The sequence below is a fragment of the Sinocyclocheilus anshuiensis genome, unplaced genomic scaffold (genome assembly GCF_001515605.1).
Source record: "Sinocyclocheilus anshuiensis isolate Anshui unplaced genomic scaffold, SAMN03320099.WGS_v1.1 scaffold7, whole genome shotgun sequence".
In the NCBI taxonomy this organism is placed as follows: domain Eukaryota; kingdom Metazoa; phylum Chordata; class Actinopteri; order Cypriniformes; family Cyprinidae; genus Sinocyclocheilus; species Sinocyclocheilus anshuiensis.
In genome coordinates, this window is record NW_015549582.1 from 1,622,349 (window position 1) to 1,638,909 (window position 16,561).

General features: G+C 39.5%; 2 protein-coding genes across 2 annotated transcripts; one reads left to right on the forward strand and one right to left on the reverse strand.

The window, feature by feature from the left end:
• Window positions 1–651: 651 nt before the first annotated feature.
• On the reverse strand, window positions 652–4,441 carry LOC107657797 (uncharacterized). Its single transcript, XM_016446040.1, has 7 exons — window positions 4,300–4,441; window positions 3,973–4,150; window positions 2,347–2,486; window positions 1,802–1,934; window positions 1,627–1,722; window positions 1,476–1,531; window positions 652–993 (listed from the first exon to the last, which is right to left on the reverse strand). The coding sequence occupies exons 1-7, from the start codon at window positions 4,439–4,441 to the stop codon at window positions 854–856; spliced, it is 885 nt and encodes a 294-aa protein (XP_016301526.1). The 3' UTR covers window positions 652–853.
• Window positions 4,442–5,075: 634 nt separating this feature from the next.
• Window positions 5,076–16,561, forward strand: rdh10a (retinol dehydrogenase 10a). Its single transcript, XM_016446085.1, has 6 exons — window positions 5,076–5,770; window positions 6,864–7,099; window positions 13,635–13,733; window positions 14,686–14,831; window positions 15,167–15,298; window positions 15,395–16,561. Exons 1-6 carry the CDS (start codon window positions 5,482–5,484, stop codon window positions 15,516–15,518), a joined length of 1,026 nt encoding a protein of 341 aa, XP_016301571.1. The 5' UTR covers window positions 5,076–5,481; the 3' UTR covers window positions 15,519–16,561.

Genomic DNA, 16,561 nt, shown 5'->3' on the forward strand with positions numbered 1-16,561 from the left:
TATAATTATTATTTATCGTTATTTAATAATAATAATAACTTAAAATAATAATATCCTTCTCATTGCAGGTGGTTCCTGTAATGAAGTCTTGAAGCCAAAAATACATTATCTCTCTTCTCTCTGCCCAGAATGTGCCAACCTAGTCTTGAACCAAATCAACCTGGCCCTTTTCCTTTCGACAAAAGACACTTTGGTGTAGAATGGAGCTCTCCCACGCTCTCCAGGAGAACCTGCACAAAGATGCAGCCTCCCACCTGAGTTCAACTACTGCTGTATCTCTAATGTACAGTTTATTATCAGCTAAAACATACAGCAGCCATTTGTTTGTGATTATATCTATTGGCTGATATATGAGGCTATCAAATCTATCAATCAAAAATATTATACACTTAGTTTCATATTATTTTATAATGCAGTTCTTAACTTTTAGATATTGTTGAAAGAATTTGTTTCTTTGACAAAAATATGTTTTTTTGGATTATATTAAGTACTCAAGGCAGTACACAAAGCATAAAGTTTTTTTCATATATGCAACACGATTTAGAAAACGTATATAAGTGCTATAATTCCATCATCACTGTAGTTTAAGGCAATGTTAAGGCAGTTACTCTTGGCGAATACACGATACACTTTCATGTAAATTTGAATTTAAATTCAACAATCCCTGATAGTTTTACATCAGGAATGTAAATGGTTGCTACAGTCATCGTTTTCATTTCATTTCAGTTACAATATAGTGGTTGCGCTACAACACTCTGTACCTCTCAAGTTTTTCCTTGACTTTATTTACTCCATCTTGGCACAGTTGTGATTTCTGGAGTCAAGTGTTTCCTCTTTGGCTAATGAACTCCGATTAAGAGTCCTGCCTATTGATCTTTTTGAGTCTCTTCATTCTCTCCTGCCGCACTGTTTCTGCTTCCAGAGAGGAAATCTCTGTGAGCCTCTGAACAAAAGAGGCCGAGGCACCCAGGTGTGGATCAGGGTACGACTGGGCTGAAAAACAATTACCGGCCCACAGGCTGGTTAGACAAATGCACAGTTTGCTTATTCAGGTTTACACAGGTAACGCTCTTCTCACCTCATACAATAGACTGGGAATTTCAATAATGGCTTACAGTCTGGTGGGGGGACGTGAGGTGTGTGTGTGTGTGTGTGTGTGTACTTAAGTGTTAAGTGAGTTAAGTGTGTGTATTCAACATTTGTGAGCTCATGAAAAACATGTGAAATTCATCAGTGTCTGTGGTCTGAATCTGTAACAGGAGTGAAGTGAAATATCTCACCTGTTAAACACAGAGCAAACACCTAAATAACACATGCTATGTGCTCAATTTACCAGCGCCAACTGACATAAGTAAGCTTTCAAAAATAGTCTATTTAGATGAGTTATCACAAGATAAATGACAATAAATCTGTTCATTGATGCTAACTAATAAGCATTTAAACATTAGCTTTAAGCTTAAAGCTGAAATGCTCACTTTTGTTGTTAGCACCATCAGAGAAGAGATAGCGTGCTCTATTTTTCATCCTTAATCTGAAATGCAGAAAGTACGATGAGAGAGTAGAATAAGTATGCAATAAACACAATATGTTAGCCAAATAAATAAATAAATAAATAATCATTGTTACCTGTTTTTATAGTTTTGTGATAAACAGAGTTGTCCACTGACAGATGGGGTGGTGGCTGGTAACAGAACTGATGGAAATGAAGCCAGATAATCAGACCTGGAATTGATTTAGAGAAAATTAGCAATTGGATGAAAAAAATTGTAATGCAATATTTCAACAGTCTTGAAGAACTCGCCCGCAGATAAGTGGTCTTGGGTCGCGCGGGCAGAGTTCTTTGCGGTGGGCAAATCTGGTTAGATTGTGAGAGCGATAAACATGAAACTCCTGAGAGAGTGGATTTGTAGGGTTGTGGTTAATCAGAACATCATCTGTTTGGGAGAATAAACATATTAATACAAAGTTTCCAACGAAAGTAATAGAAGCATCTATAAATAACAGAATCATCTAACCACGTTAAACTAAAATAATGGCAAAAGCATTCCGTGACTAATTTTACTTCGATCTAAAGAGATGATGATGATGCTGAAATGATGTGCTGCAAAAATATTCATGCATGTTGTGAGCGCCATCTATTGGCTACCCCACTGAAACTACCAATTACACATTTGTTCCATCTCATCAAATAATGATGACAGTATCATAATCTGAATACACATGGTAGGCCTATTAAGATACGTTTTTTGCCCTTTTATCCCCATTTGTGTACTAATAATGATACAATGAATGTCTCAGGCATAATTAATTACTATCTTAAAATTATAAAAAGGATAAATACTGTACCTTCAATGCCAATAGTGATGCAAGTTCCATTTTTCCATCGTTTATCAAATAAAAAATGCCGGCCACAAATATCACTGGCATACACATTGTTTTGTGAGGTTACGTTTGAGCTATTTTTGGCTAGAAATGGAAGCAGTGTCCTGTGAAGTTGGAAAGACACAAACAATGTGGAATAATGTGTCATATATAGTGGTTGAATTCATGTTGCCAGTGTGTTTGTGTAGAAATACACCTGGCAACTTTAGTGACTTATTCAGTCTTTGCATAGATTGCTGTGGAAGTTTCTATATAGATATAAGAAACCAAAGATGAAACCAAAGAAAACAACCACTCACTCACACACACACACACACACACACACACACACACACACAGGTTTGTTTTTGTGAAAAGTGGGGACATCCCATAGGCGTAATGGTTTTTATACTGTACAGAACGTACATTCTATTGCCCCACACCAACCCTACCCCTAAACCTACCCCTTACAGGAAACTTTGTGCTATTTCAGATTTTCAATACACTCCATTCTGTGTGATTTATAAGCGTTTTGAAAAGTGGGGACATGGGGTAATGTCCTGAAAAGTCACCTTCTCCTTGTAATACCTATGTCATACCTTTGTCATTATACAAATGTATGTCCTCATTTGTCACAAAAACGCGCACACACACACACACAACTCCTATATACAGCGGTGAATAAAAGTAAAAAACGGAAGCTGATAGATAGTCCATTGCGTGGACGTTTCCATAGTTACTGCCAAAACCACGTGACACAACAGTTTAGTGACAGGCGTTTAGATAATTAGTAATAGAGTCATCATTACATGGATAAGTGGACAGGATAAACGCAAAATTGTATTTGATTTTACTCATACAAACGTAAACGTATACGTGTATATTTATAACATAACCACACGCAGTTCGTTGGTTTTTAATTAGAATTAGTTTAGTCACAGAAAATTTGCCTAGATTAGTGAATTGTATGTATGTTTTATTTTATTTACTTATTTGTTTACTGTACTGCATAAAACTAATGTTACGAAGTTTTAAAACACGAATTAAACCAATATGTAATTACAGTGTCAGTCCAAGAGGTGGCGATCTTGTAAAAGCATTTATTTATTTTTATTTGTTATTATTCATTTTTTTTTGTATACATGAAACTGTCCCTTCCAAAATATGGTAGGAAAGCAGATATGCCTTGTTTGTTTCATGATTTATTCATATAACGTGCGGATGAACAGATATTAAAAACATTAGCTAATAGCAAACTAAACCTTCAATATATCAGAATTAAGGATGACTGAATTGCATTAATTATTCATTAAGACGTGCATAAAAGGTTAAATTAGCTAATCATATTTTCAGTAATCTGTTCAATTATGGACAACACAACCAGTGAAGTACTGAGGCGTCCAGTAACACATTCAATCACTAACATGACGTATTTTGAGACACTGAAGCGCAAATGCTCTATTGACTATAATCAGCTGGTTTCTATGGAATACTATGTTCATTGGTTAAAACCTGTTTATAATGTGAGCAAGTGGATTGTTTGGATGCATCATTTATTCATGTCATAGATTCAATGATTAGTTTATGTAAAAAATAACTAGAAGCCCTCACAAACTACTTAGACTGCTGTCAGATGAATCCTCTCCCAGCAACTCTTTGCATTTGGTCACTTTCTGGCAGTTTTTGGTAAATGTGGAATGAGGTTTAAAAGTTTTACTAGGGCGGCTGAAGCAGTTTGGTGCCAGGACAATGACTGCTCCTCGAACAAGGCCAGGGAGAAGATTGTGAACTACAGGAGCCATTACAGTGATCGCACATCCAGTCACATCAATAGATCTGCTATTGAGAGGGTTAGCCACCATCACCACTATGCCCTGTGGTCTAGAAAACATGTCAGACTAAGGAAGGACTGATTTAGACAAACTTCTACAGATGTACCATTTGAGAGTATTCCTGCTGGCCGCAGACACTTAAGAAACTGATCTGTATCTGAACACAAAGAACTGCAGAGGGCAGTGAAGACTAGCCACGAGCTATCCAGCATCTCTTGAGAAGGATGTCTCAGAAAGCCCAGATCCATTCTTAAAGAACTCAGCTATCCCAGTGACTTACTGTTTTCTCCTTTGCCATCTGGTAACAGTGTTCTGGCAAATAATTGTTTTCTTTCTCAGACTTCATTTGTATTGCATGGGAACAAACATGCAAAGCCTTCACAGTTTTATGGTTTTAGGATCCAGTTTGTTTATACTTCAGCTGGTGTCCATATAAATGATATACAAAATGTAATGCGCAAATGATTTACAGTGTATTTTTCTGAATAAAATAATGAAGAGGTTTAAAATGTTTCATTTTCAGATGCACTTTTCTTTCATTCATTGCTATTTTTACCACTACAATGATCTTTTTTGGGCTTGTATAACAACGCATTGTTATCACAAAAACTGCTTTTGCTGTAGGCCTATTGTTGGAAATTTGACTTGCTCCAAGCAAAGCACAAATCCTACAAAATTCCATACTATATGCATTGATATAAAATTCGTTGCATTAAAAAATACAACCACATACAAATTAGTCATATCCACTCTGTCTTCCCAAACGTCCACAGCTAAGCTAAGTAGATGTAACTTTCAATCAGGCATCTCGGCCAATCACTCTGTGGGGTCCTGTGGCGAGGGGCTGGTTTAAATAGAGCCCAAGCAGCAGCGGCGGCTCTGATGAGGTCTGGCTCCCAGAGCAGCGGCGCACCGGCAGCTATCGAGCGCATCCGTGCCGGGATACGATAGGTTTCATACGGGCATTCGCTGCCGGGGAGATTCGGCTGTATTTCACGCCCATTGTAGCGTTATATTAGTGCTTTTATTTGTGATGCTCCTATTCTGAATGCGTTATCTTGTTGACTGGTTTAGACGATTTTATATATGTATATTAGTAGTTGTATGACAGTTGGAGTTAATTGGATGTTCACCCCATAACCTTGAATAAGCGGATAGTTAAAGAATAAATTATATGCTGATGCTAGCAGCACAACAGCAAAACTCAGGTTGTTTAGTCATTTAGGTGTAACTGGACATTGTGAGACGTTCATCGTTATTTAAACAAAGTCACAGCGCGGCATTAGACATGATAATGAACATTGTCGTGGAGTTTTTCGTGGTCATGCTCAAAGTTCTCGGGGCCATCGTGATGGCCGGACTCAAGTGGCTCATACGGCCGAAGGAGAAGAGCGTAGCGGGACAGGTGTGCGTGATCACCGGGGCGGGCGGCGGACTCGGGCGGCTCTTCGCCAAAGAGTTCGCCCGGCGCCGGGCTACACTGGTGCTGTGGGACATCAACAGCCACAGCAATGAGGAAACTGCCGAGATGGTGCGACAGATCTACAGAGAGCAAGACAACCCGATGACTAAAGAGGGTAAATGTCATGATTTCTTATTTGTTTACCTGAACTAACCTGTCTTAAAAATAACTGGTTAAAGTTAACTAATTATTATATTTAGACTAGGGTAGCGTTGTCTTTGTAGGTATTTAATCTTGTTTTGTGTATGTAACGTTACTTCTTGAATGTTTGATGTATAAATAAGATGGGTAAATATGGGTCATCACCCATTTTGTTTAAATGTCCAATAACCGATGTGCAGAATCGACTTTTTATAGCCTATTTTTTCCCTTATTGGCAAGACAAACAAACGCAAGAGAATGTTTTGAATTGAATATTGTAATCTGACATTTATATGTAATATTTAATAAATATTAAAGTATTAAAAGTATATTACTGTTATTATTGCCATTAAGTCGTTGCACTCCAGCCAAATGTTATTTTTACATTTATTATTATCTTAAAATTCTACATGCTTGTCGCTTGCGAATGACTGGCTGTAAAAGTCGTGTAATTATTCAAAAGATGTTATAATCATATGTAAGTTTGCTTATGAACACCATTGTTTTATGTTGAACACACAGTGGCAATGGTGTTCTGGGTGATAGTTCACCCAAAAATTCCACCAGTTAGTAGATATTGAATGGCCAGTTATCGGTCTATCTTTATAAATTAGGCCATAGTGTTACCTATTGCCACAATTATCTTAGTTATACATTCATTCAACATTTTGGCTCCATGACAGAGATTTTTTGCCAAATGCCTGATGCAGATTCTAACTCTGAAACAATTAATTATATTAATAAAAAATAAAATAAAAACTCCTGCAGGCTGCTATAGCTTGCGAATTTTAATACATTTTAGTCTTGTTCACCTGATGAAGGTCACATGCCCAAATCGTATTAAATTTGCAAGCTATACCAGTGTGTGGAATTCATCTTTTTTATTATTTTAGATTATTTACTACTTTTTTTCCCCTCCTACACAACAGCTTTTATGATTTATCAGGAGTTGCGGTGGTTTTCTATTTATTTTTATACTTAATGAAATTCTTATCAAATGAAGCTTAAGGTGCACAGGAAAGTTTTGTGATTCTCTACCTCTCAGATGATCTGTGTTTTTCCCAAAGGAGCTGTTGGTGGTGTGGAAGAGGTCCCTCCATTCCAGCCGCAGGTGTATACGTATGTGGTTGATGTGGGCAAGAGGGAAAGCGTGTACTCCACAGCAGAGAAAGTGCGCAGGGAGGTCGGTGAAGTGGACTTGTTGATCAACAACGCTGGTGTTGTGTCCGGCCACCACCTGCTGGAGTGCCCCGATGAGCTGATTGAGAGAACCATGGTGGTGAACTGTCATGCACACTTCTGGGTGAGTCTCGGTTAACTTTGTAACTATTCAACTGTATACAGCAATATTTGATCTAATAGTGTAACCAGTCAATGTGCATCATACAGGAAGTGTACAGCTCTTTTTAAGTGGGAAAACACAGTGGAATGCACTCTTTTAGTGATTGTGCTATAACACATGATGCCACTGTCCATGCACCCATCTGTTCAGTACATACTCATTTCTCTGCTCTGGTATTTGCACTTGGGCCAAGTTGGAAAGCAAACCTCTTTTGCTCCATGCATGTTCATAATGTTCATAAGCCAGAGTGAAGTTTGAAATTTTGACTTTATACTCTAAAAGAGCAATGTTTATTCTTTCAAAATCAATTACATCAGCCACTTTGAAGCTCAGTCGTTTAATCCGTCTGGTGTCGTTGAGTGCATACAAATGTGTCTGTCATCTGAGATGGGCCACCCCCTTAAAACACTCCTATAAGTGTTGCATATTCCTCATGTAATCACTCCAGTCTCATCTGTCTGGCCCTTTCTTTCTTTCTTAGTCTAATCCATTTGTTTTCATTCATTCCTATGTTTGTGGCAGCCAGTATTAATATTTACGGCTCAGTCTGGATGTTCTGCTGAAGTAGACATCCACAGGCTGTGAGATTATGAGGATCTGGCATTGGTTCAGTAAGAATATCAGAGCTGATCTGGGATCAAATTACCCTCCCTGACTTCATTAATTCAATCGCTGTGAGTTATAACATCAGAACTGGTCTTAAAGCCATACTTCCACTCGGAGAGGTTTTATTAACATGCCCCCTGTCGTTTCAACATAGTCCTCTCCAGAGCTCGTCGATCTGCGGATATAAACCAGCTCTGAGCAAGAGAACTCCAGCAGGGGATTTTAGTAAGATCACCAGGAACAATCTGCTCTGCCTTGGTTTGTTAATTTAAAGCCCATTGAAGAGCACATCCTGCCTGGGGAAGTACCATTTGGACGAGTCCATTCTCACTTGGCCTCACTAATTAACCTCTTACCAGTAAATGCGCAAACGGCCTGTCTGTAGTTTGCATTGTCTTACTGAAACCACCTTCTGGGGTGATCTGTAATGGGGCAGTGCATTTTAAATCATGCCGCTAAAGTCACGTTGAGGTGGATTGTGGATGGGTTTTTTTCTTGCACGTGTCTGTTGGGGATTTTTATATTTTAATGATTATCAAGACAGGATGGTTAATGTTTTTCAGAGAAGGGAGGGTTGACATAATCCCAGACTGCCTAGAAAATAAATATATTCATAAATATTGTTGGGCTTTTTACTCCGAATAAATGCTTTTTGTAGTCCTTCGGGTAAGATATCACATTACGATATCACACTTCCTTTTATATGGGAAGACTTTTTTTGTTTTTGTTTACATTGGCAGATATGTGGATAATGCTGGAAGTCCTTCTAATGAAGCAAGAAAATGCTTGGCCGCAAACTGAGCTTAAGTGTACACCATGTTCTTTGCTATCTATATTTTCCTTGTTTTTTTTTTTTTTATTTGGAATTTGTTTAGTGTAAGCCGCAGTGGTGCTGTAGCAGATGCACTTGTTTGAGTTAGGATTCTCATTAAGGTTTTGGTTGTGTTTGCACAAGCTTTATGCAGCACATGGTTTCTTGTGGGGGTTTAAGATGAAAGCAGAGCTTAATCATTAAGGACAGGCAAGGAATACTGAGTGGAGGATGTGGTCATTAAAGCCACAAGCCAGCTGAATAGAAATGCAACAACACTGCTTTCCCTCTTTCTTTCTTACACAAACATGTTCTCTTAATTGGTTGCTGCTTGCATGTGGTTTGTAAAACTGCAAGGCTTCCTCTTTTCCCTTCTTTTGTCTTCCCATTTATAATTCATTGTGTTGGCATGTTTTGTACAGAAATTATTTTAAATATGCATGCTTAATGTGGTGTTTAGCACTGTCACTTAAATTAAAGGACCTGGGGCAAATATTTTACAATTTTTATAGGTGGGGGTCCTCCCTCCCCCGGACTCCAGTCCCTCTCAGATGATGGCCCTGGTGGTCATTTATTTACCTATTTGTATTATTTATTTATTTTTCATCTTAATTGACTTTTTTTTTTTTCTTTTTTTTTTTTTTTTTTTGTTGTTTTTGTTTACATTATATATGTGTGTGCTTATATATATATATATATATATATATACACACACACACATGCATGCATACTTGCATAGATACATCTATATATTAAGAGTCCATTTTAAATAAATAACTAATATAATATATACATTTAAAATGGACTTTTAAATTAAAGTGTTTTTGAGCTTGTTTGGCCACACTTAAAGTAATATGTTTTATGTATTTCTTTTTCATTCATTTAGACCCTATGAAATCCATTTTAAAATGTTTTCAAAAAAAATTGTGGCTTTTTTTTTTATTGCATCTGTATTTGATATTATAAAAATACTACAACATGCTTAATATGTCCTGGCCATATGTGAAAATATAGGCAAGGAAACCGTGATTAAGCCATTTCATGGGGTCTTTAATCTCTCCATGACGTGCTAAAACAGCATTCAGGTGCATCCATTTTTTTTTTTCAATGCTGGATTGAGAATAAATCGCAAAAGCTGTTGCGTGTTTTTGCTTTCAGATATTTGTTTATTCCATTAACTGTATGGTATTTTTCCAGGTTAAAGCTACTGCATTCCAAATAGTTTTAATTTCTTTACATTTTTCTTTTCTCTGGCCATAGTGAAGTCTCTTAAGCCTGTCTTCACAACAGGTCCATGTCATCCTCTTAAAGAGTCTCAAACATGACCTGGCAGCCGGTTCAGCGCCCTCATTTCAACGGTCCACTGTGTTTCGAAACTCTTAAGGCAGAAAGGGTAAACTCCAGATGGACATCATCTTTATTTTGTTGGATAGCATGGTGGGAATGCAACAAAACTGGAGGAGCCAACAGGAAGTGAGGCCATTATCTCAGAGCAGTGCTCTTCCAGGCTGAGGCCCTCCGCTCTTTCCATACTTACAGCTGCATTTGAGTCCCAGGACCAGTAAGTTCTCTGCTAAGCCCTCTGCTAAGTCGGAGCGGCACTGTGGCGGACTGACTGGTACTTGAAGTAAGAGTTTAAGTGATGCAAATGACCAAATTTAGTGCCTAGTTAGATTTGGAGAGCTGAATGGAATAAGCTTCTCTCTTTCTCTGTGATGCTGACCCCATAATAGGCGATATGTGAGCAGCGCATTCCACACCTGGACGCAGTGGTGTCCGTGAAAGCCTCCTAGTTGCTAAGTGAGCGTGGCTGAAGCAAAAGACTCAGGGCTGTCCCTAGAGAAAAGCATCAGGGGAAAGAGAGTCTTGTACACAAGCTTGCTGGTAATGGGGAGCTGCTGCCTGACCCATTTATGTGACAATTGCTTTCTTGTCTAGGGATCAGCTTGACAAGATGCCAAATGACAGGAGCCAAGTTCTCCAGCCTGCATTCCTACTAGACCAGGAGAAAGGGAGCAGCCAGGCAGAAGGGTCTTACTTGAGTAGTTTTAGATGGTCTTGCTCAAGGCCAATGCACCTGTACCTGCTATTTGACTTGGGGCTGCTTATATTTGCAGAGCTCCCGGCCAACAAGATTCACCGATGGCTTGATTTGGCTTATTTGAGTTAGGTTAAACTACTTCAGAGTTAATTTTGATTCCATAGATCCGTCCCCCATTTTAATGAGACATTGGCAATATAGTAACAGCATATCAATTAGCCCCCACTTCATTTTCTCTGGGCATTCAGAGTTTGAGGGTTGTACATTCTGGCCAATGCTTTGCTACATTTCTCGGGTCGGTCCACTTTCTTTTAATTAACGGCCGTCTGGGCTTTTCTGTGTGACAATATTTGTGCATATTCCTTCTGGTCAAACATTAGCACTAATCCAGGCTGACACGGCAGCTGTGAAGAGCTTTGTGAGGAGCGATGCACTTGAGCTTGTATCAATTAGAGAGCACAACAGGCATAGAACCACTGCAAGGGCCAAGGAAGCTCTCTGCTGTTGGAAGTTAATTTAGCGTAAACTCAGGCGCTGAGAAGCAATTACGGAAGCTATGAATTAAGACATGAACTTCTGTTCGGTTTCACACATTTTGTGTCTGAGAGGTCAGCAAGGCCATGCCCACATCAGTGGCGGCCCCCTCATTCCATAGCAGATTGGGTTTTTACAAAGACTCTTAGCCATTTCTGCTCATTTGTGAAAGTTCAGAGGTTATGGGTTGATAGACTAATGGTCAAGGGCCTGAGCTGGTAATGTTGGATTTGATTTGGTCAAGCCCAGTTACTTGACCAAAATCAAACCCAACATTACCAGTTTAGCTGCCTGACCAGTCAAACTCCACATTAGTTAAGAAGATAGACTGGAAATGTTGGGTTTAATTGGTAACATTGAGTTGATTACCAGACCAGTTATTTGACCAAAATCAAACCCAACATTACCAGGAAGTATTTGCTAATACAAGGTAAATGTAGATTGAATATATGGTATGACTTATATGGTGTCCTTGTCCAACGACTCATTGTAATGCCTTCCCATGTTAATACATGTCTCTAGTTCTCTACATTACATTTTCATTGATGGCTTTGATTACACTGAGCTAGTTAAATGGCTTCAAGTTCTGCAGCAAGAGTAAGTATTTCACCACTTGTTCAAGAACATACTTTCGATTGCCTGAATCGTGACTTTCTGTCTTTTATCATGATAGTCTGTCTCATTGGAAGTGGCACATAGTCCAAACTTTCCAAATCAAATTTTAATACTGTAGACTGCAGTGTTTAGAAGATGTTAGCATATGTGCACCACAGGCCCAATCTATCCTAATGCTTCATTTGTACGCATACTTACCATCAGTTTGGCATGCAAGGCACGAGTGCAGCTTCAAACTGGTCCAAGTCTGCTCCCTTGAAGGAACCCACCCCCCCACCCACCAACACAATGAGATGAATATTAAGGGCAATTTTACACTTAATGCACTGGAAAAATACACAGTTTACTGTTAACGTCAGGGATTAAATGCGTAGCATGTGGACCGCAGCGCTCAATCGCACAACTGAGAGATTCCAGTGCCATATTTCAACAACATGCCAAAATGACATGTTAAGACGGCTGGCAGAGGTGTGAAATGCGCACAAAACCGTGCAAGATGGTACCATTCTCAAGTGTGGCCAAGGTCTATTTCTACTGGGCATGTTTATAAATGGTGTTATCATTGAAGGCCTCTGGAAGGGGCTCTGTTGTGTTTGGCTCAAGTTTTTTTTTTTTCATAGCATGTTTCGTGCTCCATGTAGGATTGACTACAAAGCCACAGGCAGTTCTGTGGGGCTTGTACAGCAAGTCTTCTCTAAGAAAGCCGTAAATGGATGACGCTGGTCATGTTTTTCATCATTATTGTGTCCACCCCCTCACTTCACTTCCCCTGGGTCTGAAGAGAATGGAAGACGAGGCATGTGTGGTTTTTATTCACTCTGTCTTTTGTCCAGCCAGGATCGGGCGTAAGTGGACGATGACACTGATTCATTGCATGAAAGAAACAGTCAATAACAGGCAGGCAGGATGTCAGAGCAGCTGAAAAAAGTTAACAAATCTAGTCCAGCGGTGTTCAGATAGTATAAGCTAACTACAAGTTGTTTAATTTTTCTACATTTTAAACCTAGAGGGGTAGTTTACCCAAAAAAAGAAAACTGTCATTTCCTTTAACTCAAGTCATTTCAAGCTTCATTTAATTGTTGTTTTCAGTTGGCAATTTTCAGTATGGTTTACAAACCTAAAAGATTCGTTCTGATCTGGTTTACAAGTTTAACTCCTTGACTCCATGATCATCACGTTGGTTACACTTGCATTTTAGTTTCTTTGTTACAATTTCAGAAGTCATAATGATTTTTCAGGTGAACTATTCCTTGAATTGTTCCAATGCTAATGCTTGATCCAGGTTAAAAAGGTGGTGTTTGTTTCCCGTCTTTGTTGACCTACAGCGGTGTTGTTGTGGTCTTTAGCTGTATTGTGGTGACAGTGGTGAGTGAGTACGCCGCTCAGGCTTTGTGCGCTTGATACTGAGATGCCACTCTTGGGACCAACCCGTTGTGGGAAAAGAGGAAACCACAGACAAACCACTTGTTGTGAACTTGCAAGTGGTCTTTTCACCATTTTAATAAGCCAGTTCAGACCAATACGAAACCACCCCAAGGTCTGGAGCGATATTTCATCCATTAAAGTAGTTTGCTTTTCATCCAAGTTAAACCTCCATGTCAGAAATGGAAACTTTTCGAAAACCAGTACTACCTAAACAAATTGAGATGTACATAAATTAATCTCCTAAGTGCATGTGGAAAGCAAGCTCCCTGTAAATGGCCTTTAAGACTGCAATGGAATTGTGTTTCTAAACTCCCCCAGCAGGATGAGGGAGATTAGTGTTTAGTCTCAGTGAATTATTAGTCGGGGAGGAGGGTGAAAAAAACGGATCAAAGGGCTTTGGCAGAGATGAGCAGCAATAGCAAAATAACTTTGTTCCCCCCCTTCTCTCTCTCTTCCTCTTCCAGACCACCAAGGCATTTCTTCCCAAGATGCTAGAGATGAACCATGGCCACATTGTGACAGTTGCCAGTTCACTGGGCCTTTTCAGCACAGCTGGTGTGGAGGTTAGTACATTGAATCCATCACATAAATCTACTGGCAGATTGAAAAAGAGCGTGTTTGGAGAGTCTCCGCACGTTGGCTCGCTATGGCATGAAAATTCGGCGCAGCGCACAGCACGCCTAGCGTTCCACGCCAATTAAGGAGCACGCTAATGCTGAAAGATGCTCAGTGGTTTCACTGGGCCTACCTGCCGCAGAGACAAATTTCCCATGATGCACTGGGGTTTCACACATACTGTGATTAATATACACTTATATAAACTCCAATACGTACAGTACATAGAACATACACATGTAGCTGTACTTTTTGAAATCTGACAAGCTTTTGAACTAACAGTCGATTTATAGATTGGCCATTAAAGAAAAAACAGACCGGTTTAATAGATTAAAGTAACTTTTTAGGCTATTCCAGCACCTAAAAAGTTACTTTTAATCCGTTAAACCAGCCTGTGTATTTGAGGGATCTCTTGAAGGTTAGAGTCTGGTACATATACAATCCTCTTCTTTCACTGCTGCCCAAACTGGTGTCATTTTCCCAGCAGCCTTTTGGGGAAACATGACCTTTTTTGTTTTGTTAGCTGTACGTGCACTTCTATTTTACAAGCCCTCATCTTTACTCTCACTTCAAAGGGTCTCAGAAGCCCTGTCACACTGTCTGACCTATGTATTATGTTTGCTTGAATGTGACTTTTTGTGGTTTGCATTATTGGAGTGACTTGAGCCGCCGTGAGCTCCTTTATTCCAGAGTGTTTATCTACACGCATCTGTGTTTGCCCACTCCATTTTGAAGATCCCATCCACTGTAAACCACATCAAAACCCTCCTGCTCAGCTCTACATATACTCCATACACGACAGAAGAATGCTAATGAAACGGTAGATCCCAGCGCTCCCGTGCTATTACAGGAAAACTGCCTCGGGAAGCTTCACTAAACTCCATTTCCTCTCGGTTTCAGGATTATTGTGCTAGCAAGTTCGGTGCCATCGGCTTCCACGAGTCCCTGAGCCATGAAATCAAGGCTTCGGAGAAGGACGGTATAAAGATGACGCTGGTGTGTCCTTACCTGGTGGACACGGGCATGTTCAGAGGATGCAGAATAAGGTAAAAGAAAGGAGCCGTCCAAATGTCACGATTAGGTTTCAGATGGCCACTAAAAGAGTGAACGACACAATGTGTATCTAGTTCAAGTAGACCTTGCTTAACAACAGTCAGGGTAGCTTTGCTTGTGGCCTCTCATGTAACTGTCAGCTTGGGTTTTCATGCACACAATAGGGGCTTCCACTTGAATAGACGGTGCATGCTGGATCTGTTTCCACTCAGTAATGACTTGCTCTGACTGGCGAAGCACTTTGGGCTGATTTTATTAAACAAAGACGACTCTTAATCATCATGTTTTCTCCTTCTCTCCCTTCCTTTCTTTCGCCTGGGCGGGTCAGGAAAGAGATCGAGCCATTTCTCCCTCCATTGAGACCAGAGTTCTGTGTGAAACAGTCCATGAGGGCCATCCTGACAGATCAGCCCATGATATGCACGCCTCGCATTGTATACATGGTCAACTTTATGAAAAGGTGAGTTTGAGTAGTCCTAAAACTGGACTTTGAAATGCCTCCAGATTGTCAGAGCAATCAGAAGTAATGTTCTCCCATTTGTTTTGGCTTTTACAGCATTTTGCCCTTCGAAGCAATCGTGTGCATGTACCGGTTCCTGGGTGCAGATAAGTGCATGTACCCCTTCCTGGCTCAGAGGAAAGAGGCGATGAACAACAACGAGGCCAAGAATGGGATCTAGAGGGCGCCGTTTCTAACCCACAAGGGTACATTTCTAACCCGCATGAGGATAAGACCACTGAGAGGGCAGAAGGAAGTGAAAAGACTGCGTTTAGACTGGTGCACTTGCATTTGGCAGATGCAAAGGTTTACCATATTGTTCCTCTGGAACAAAGAAAGCTGTGTACTACACTAAGGATTTATTTGTTGATTTATGTTGTCTTTTTTTAAGGTTTGTTTAATGAAACCAGCCATCTATATACTGTGTCAATAGTTTTGAAATCATACATGTAATTAACTCTTTACGTAATGTAGTCACCAGCATTTTCTAGCGTCTTTGTGAAACTATACAGTATGTTACTGTATGAACAGTAAATTCTCGTCACTTTTTTGTTTTGTTTGTGTGTAGACATGCACTGTATTTACTTTCCTCTACACTGCCAACATTATCTACATAGTTCAGCGTGGTACCATGCCACTCCGTTCCCCAGACCGATCCATTTAAAGGCAGCGGCTCATGTGTCCGAAAGGGTCCAGTTATGAACCATGTGATGTTTTAGATTAAATATTTAGCATTGTTTCCCCCCCACATTTCTCTTTGTTGACGTCATGAGAAGTACAAGTGGCTGGTCTGTTTCCAGCTGCTGGTGGGAAGGGAGTGTATTTTTTTACTCTATAATCTACAGAGGCTTATGGTATTTTGTATATGTAAATGTATGAGAGAGTTGGTCGATCAGAAGGCATTGCTTGGTTTTCTTCTGTCACTGAACATTATATTTAGTTTTACTTGGCCCATTTTGAACTTGTGAATTAACTGAAAAATATATATATATTTTTTTGTTACAGACCTATTTTTTTTCTTTTTCATAATTGACTCATTTTAAAAACTGCATCACATTTCTAATTCATGTAATCTACCAGTTTTAGTCAGTAACATTGTTTTTATTATAATCTGAATATGATGCAATTTTGATGTACACACACATTAATTTAATGTTTTTCCTTTTTGTGTATTCAAACCTGGACCGTTGAAATGTTTTCACAGATGTATGTTTAGGCAAAAAA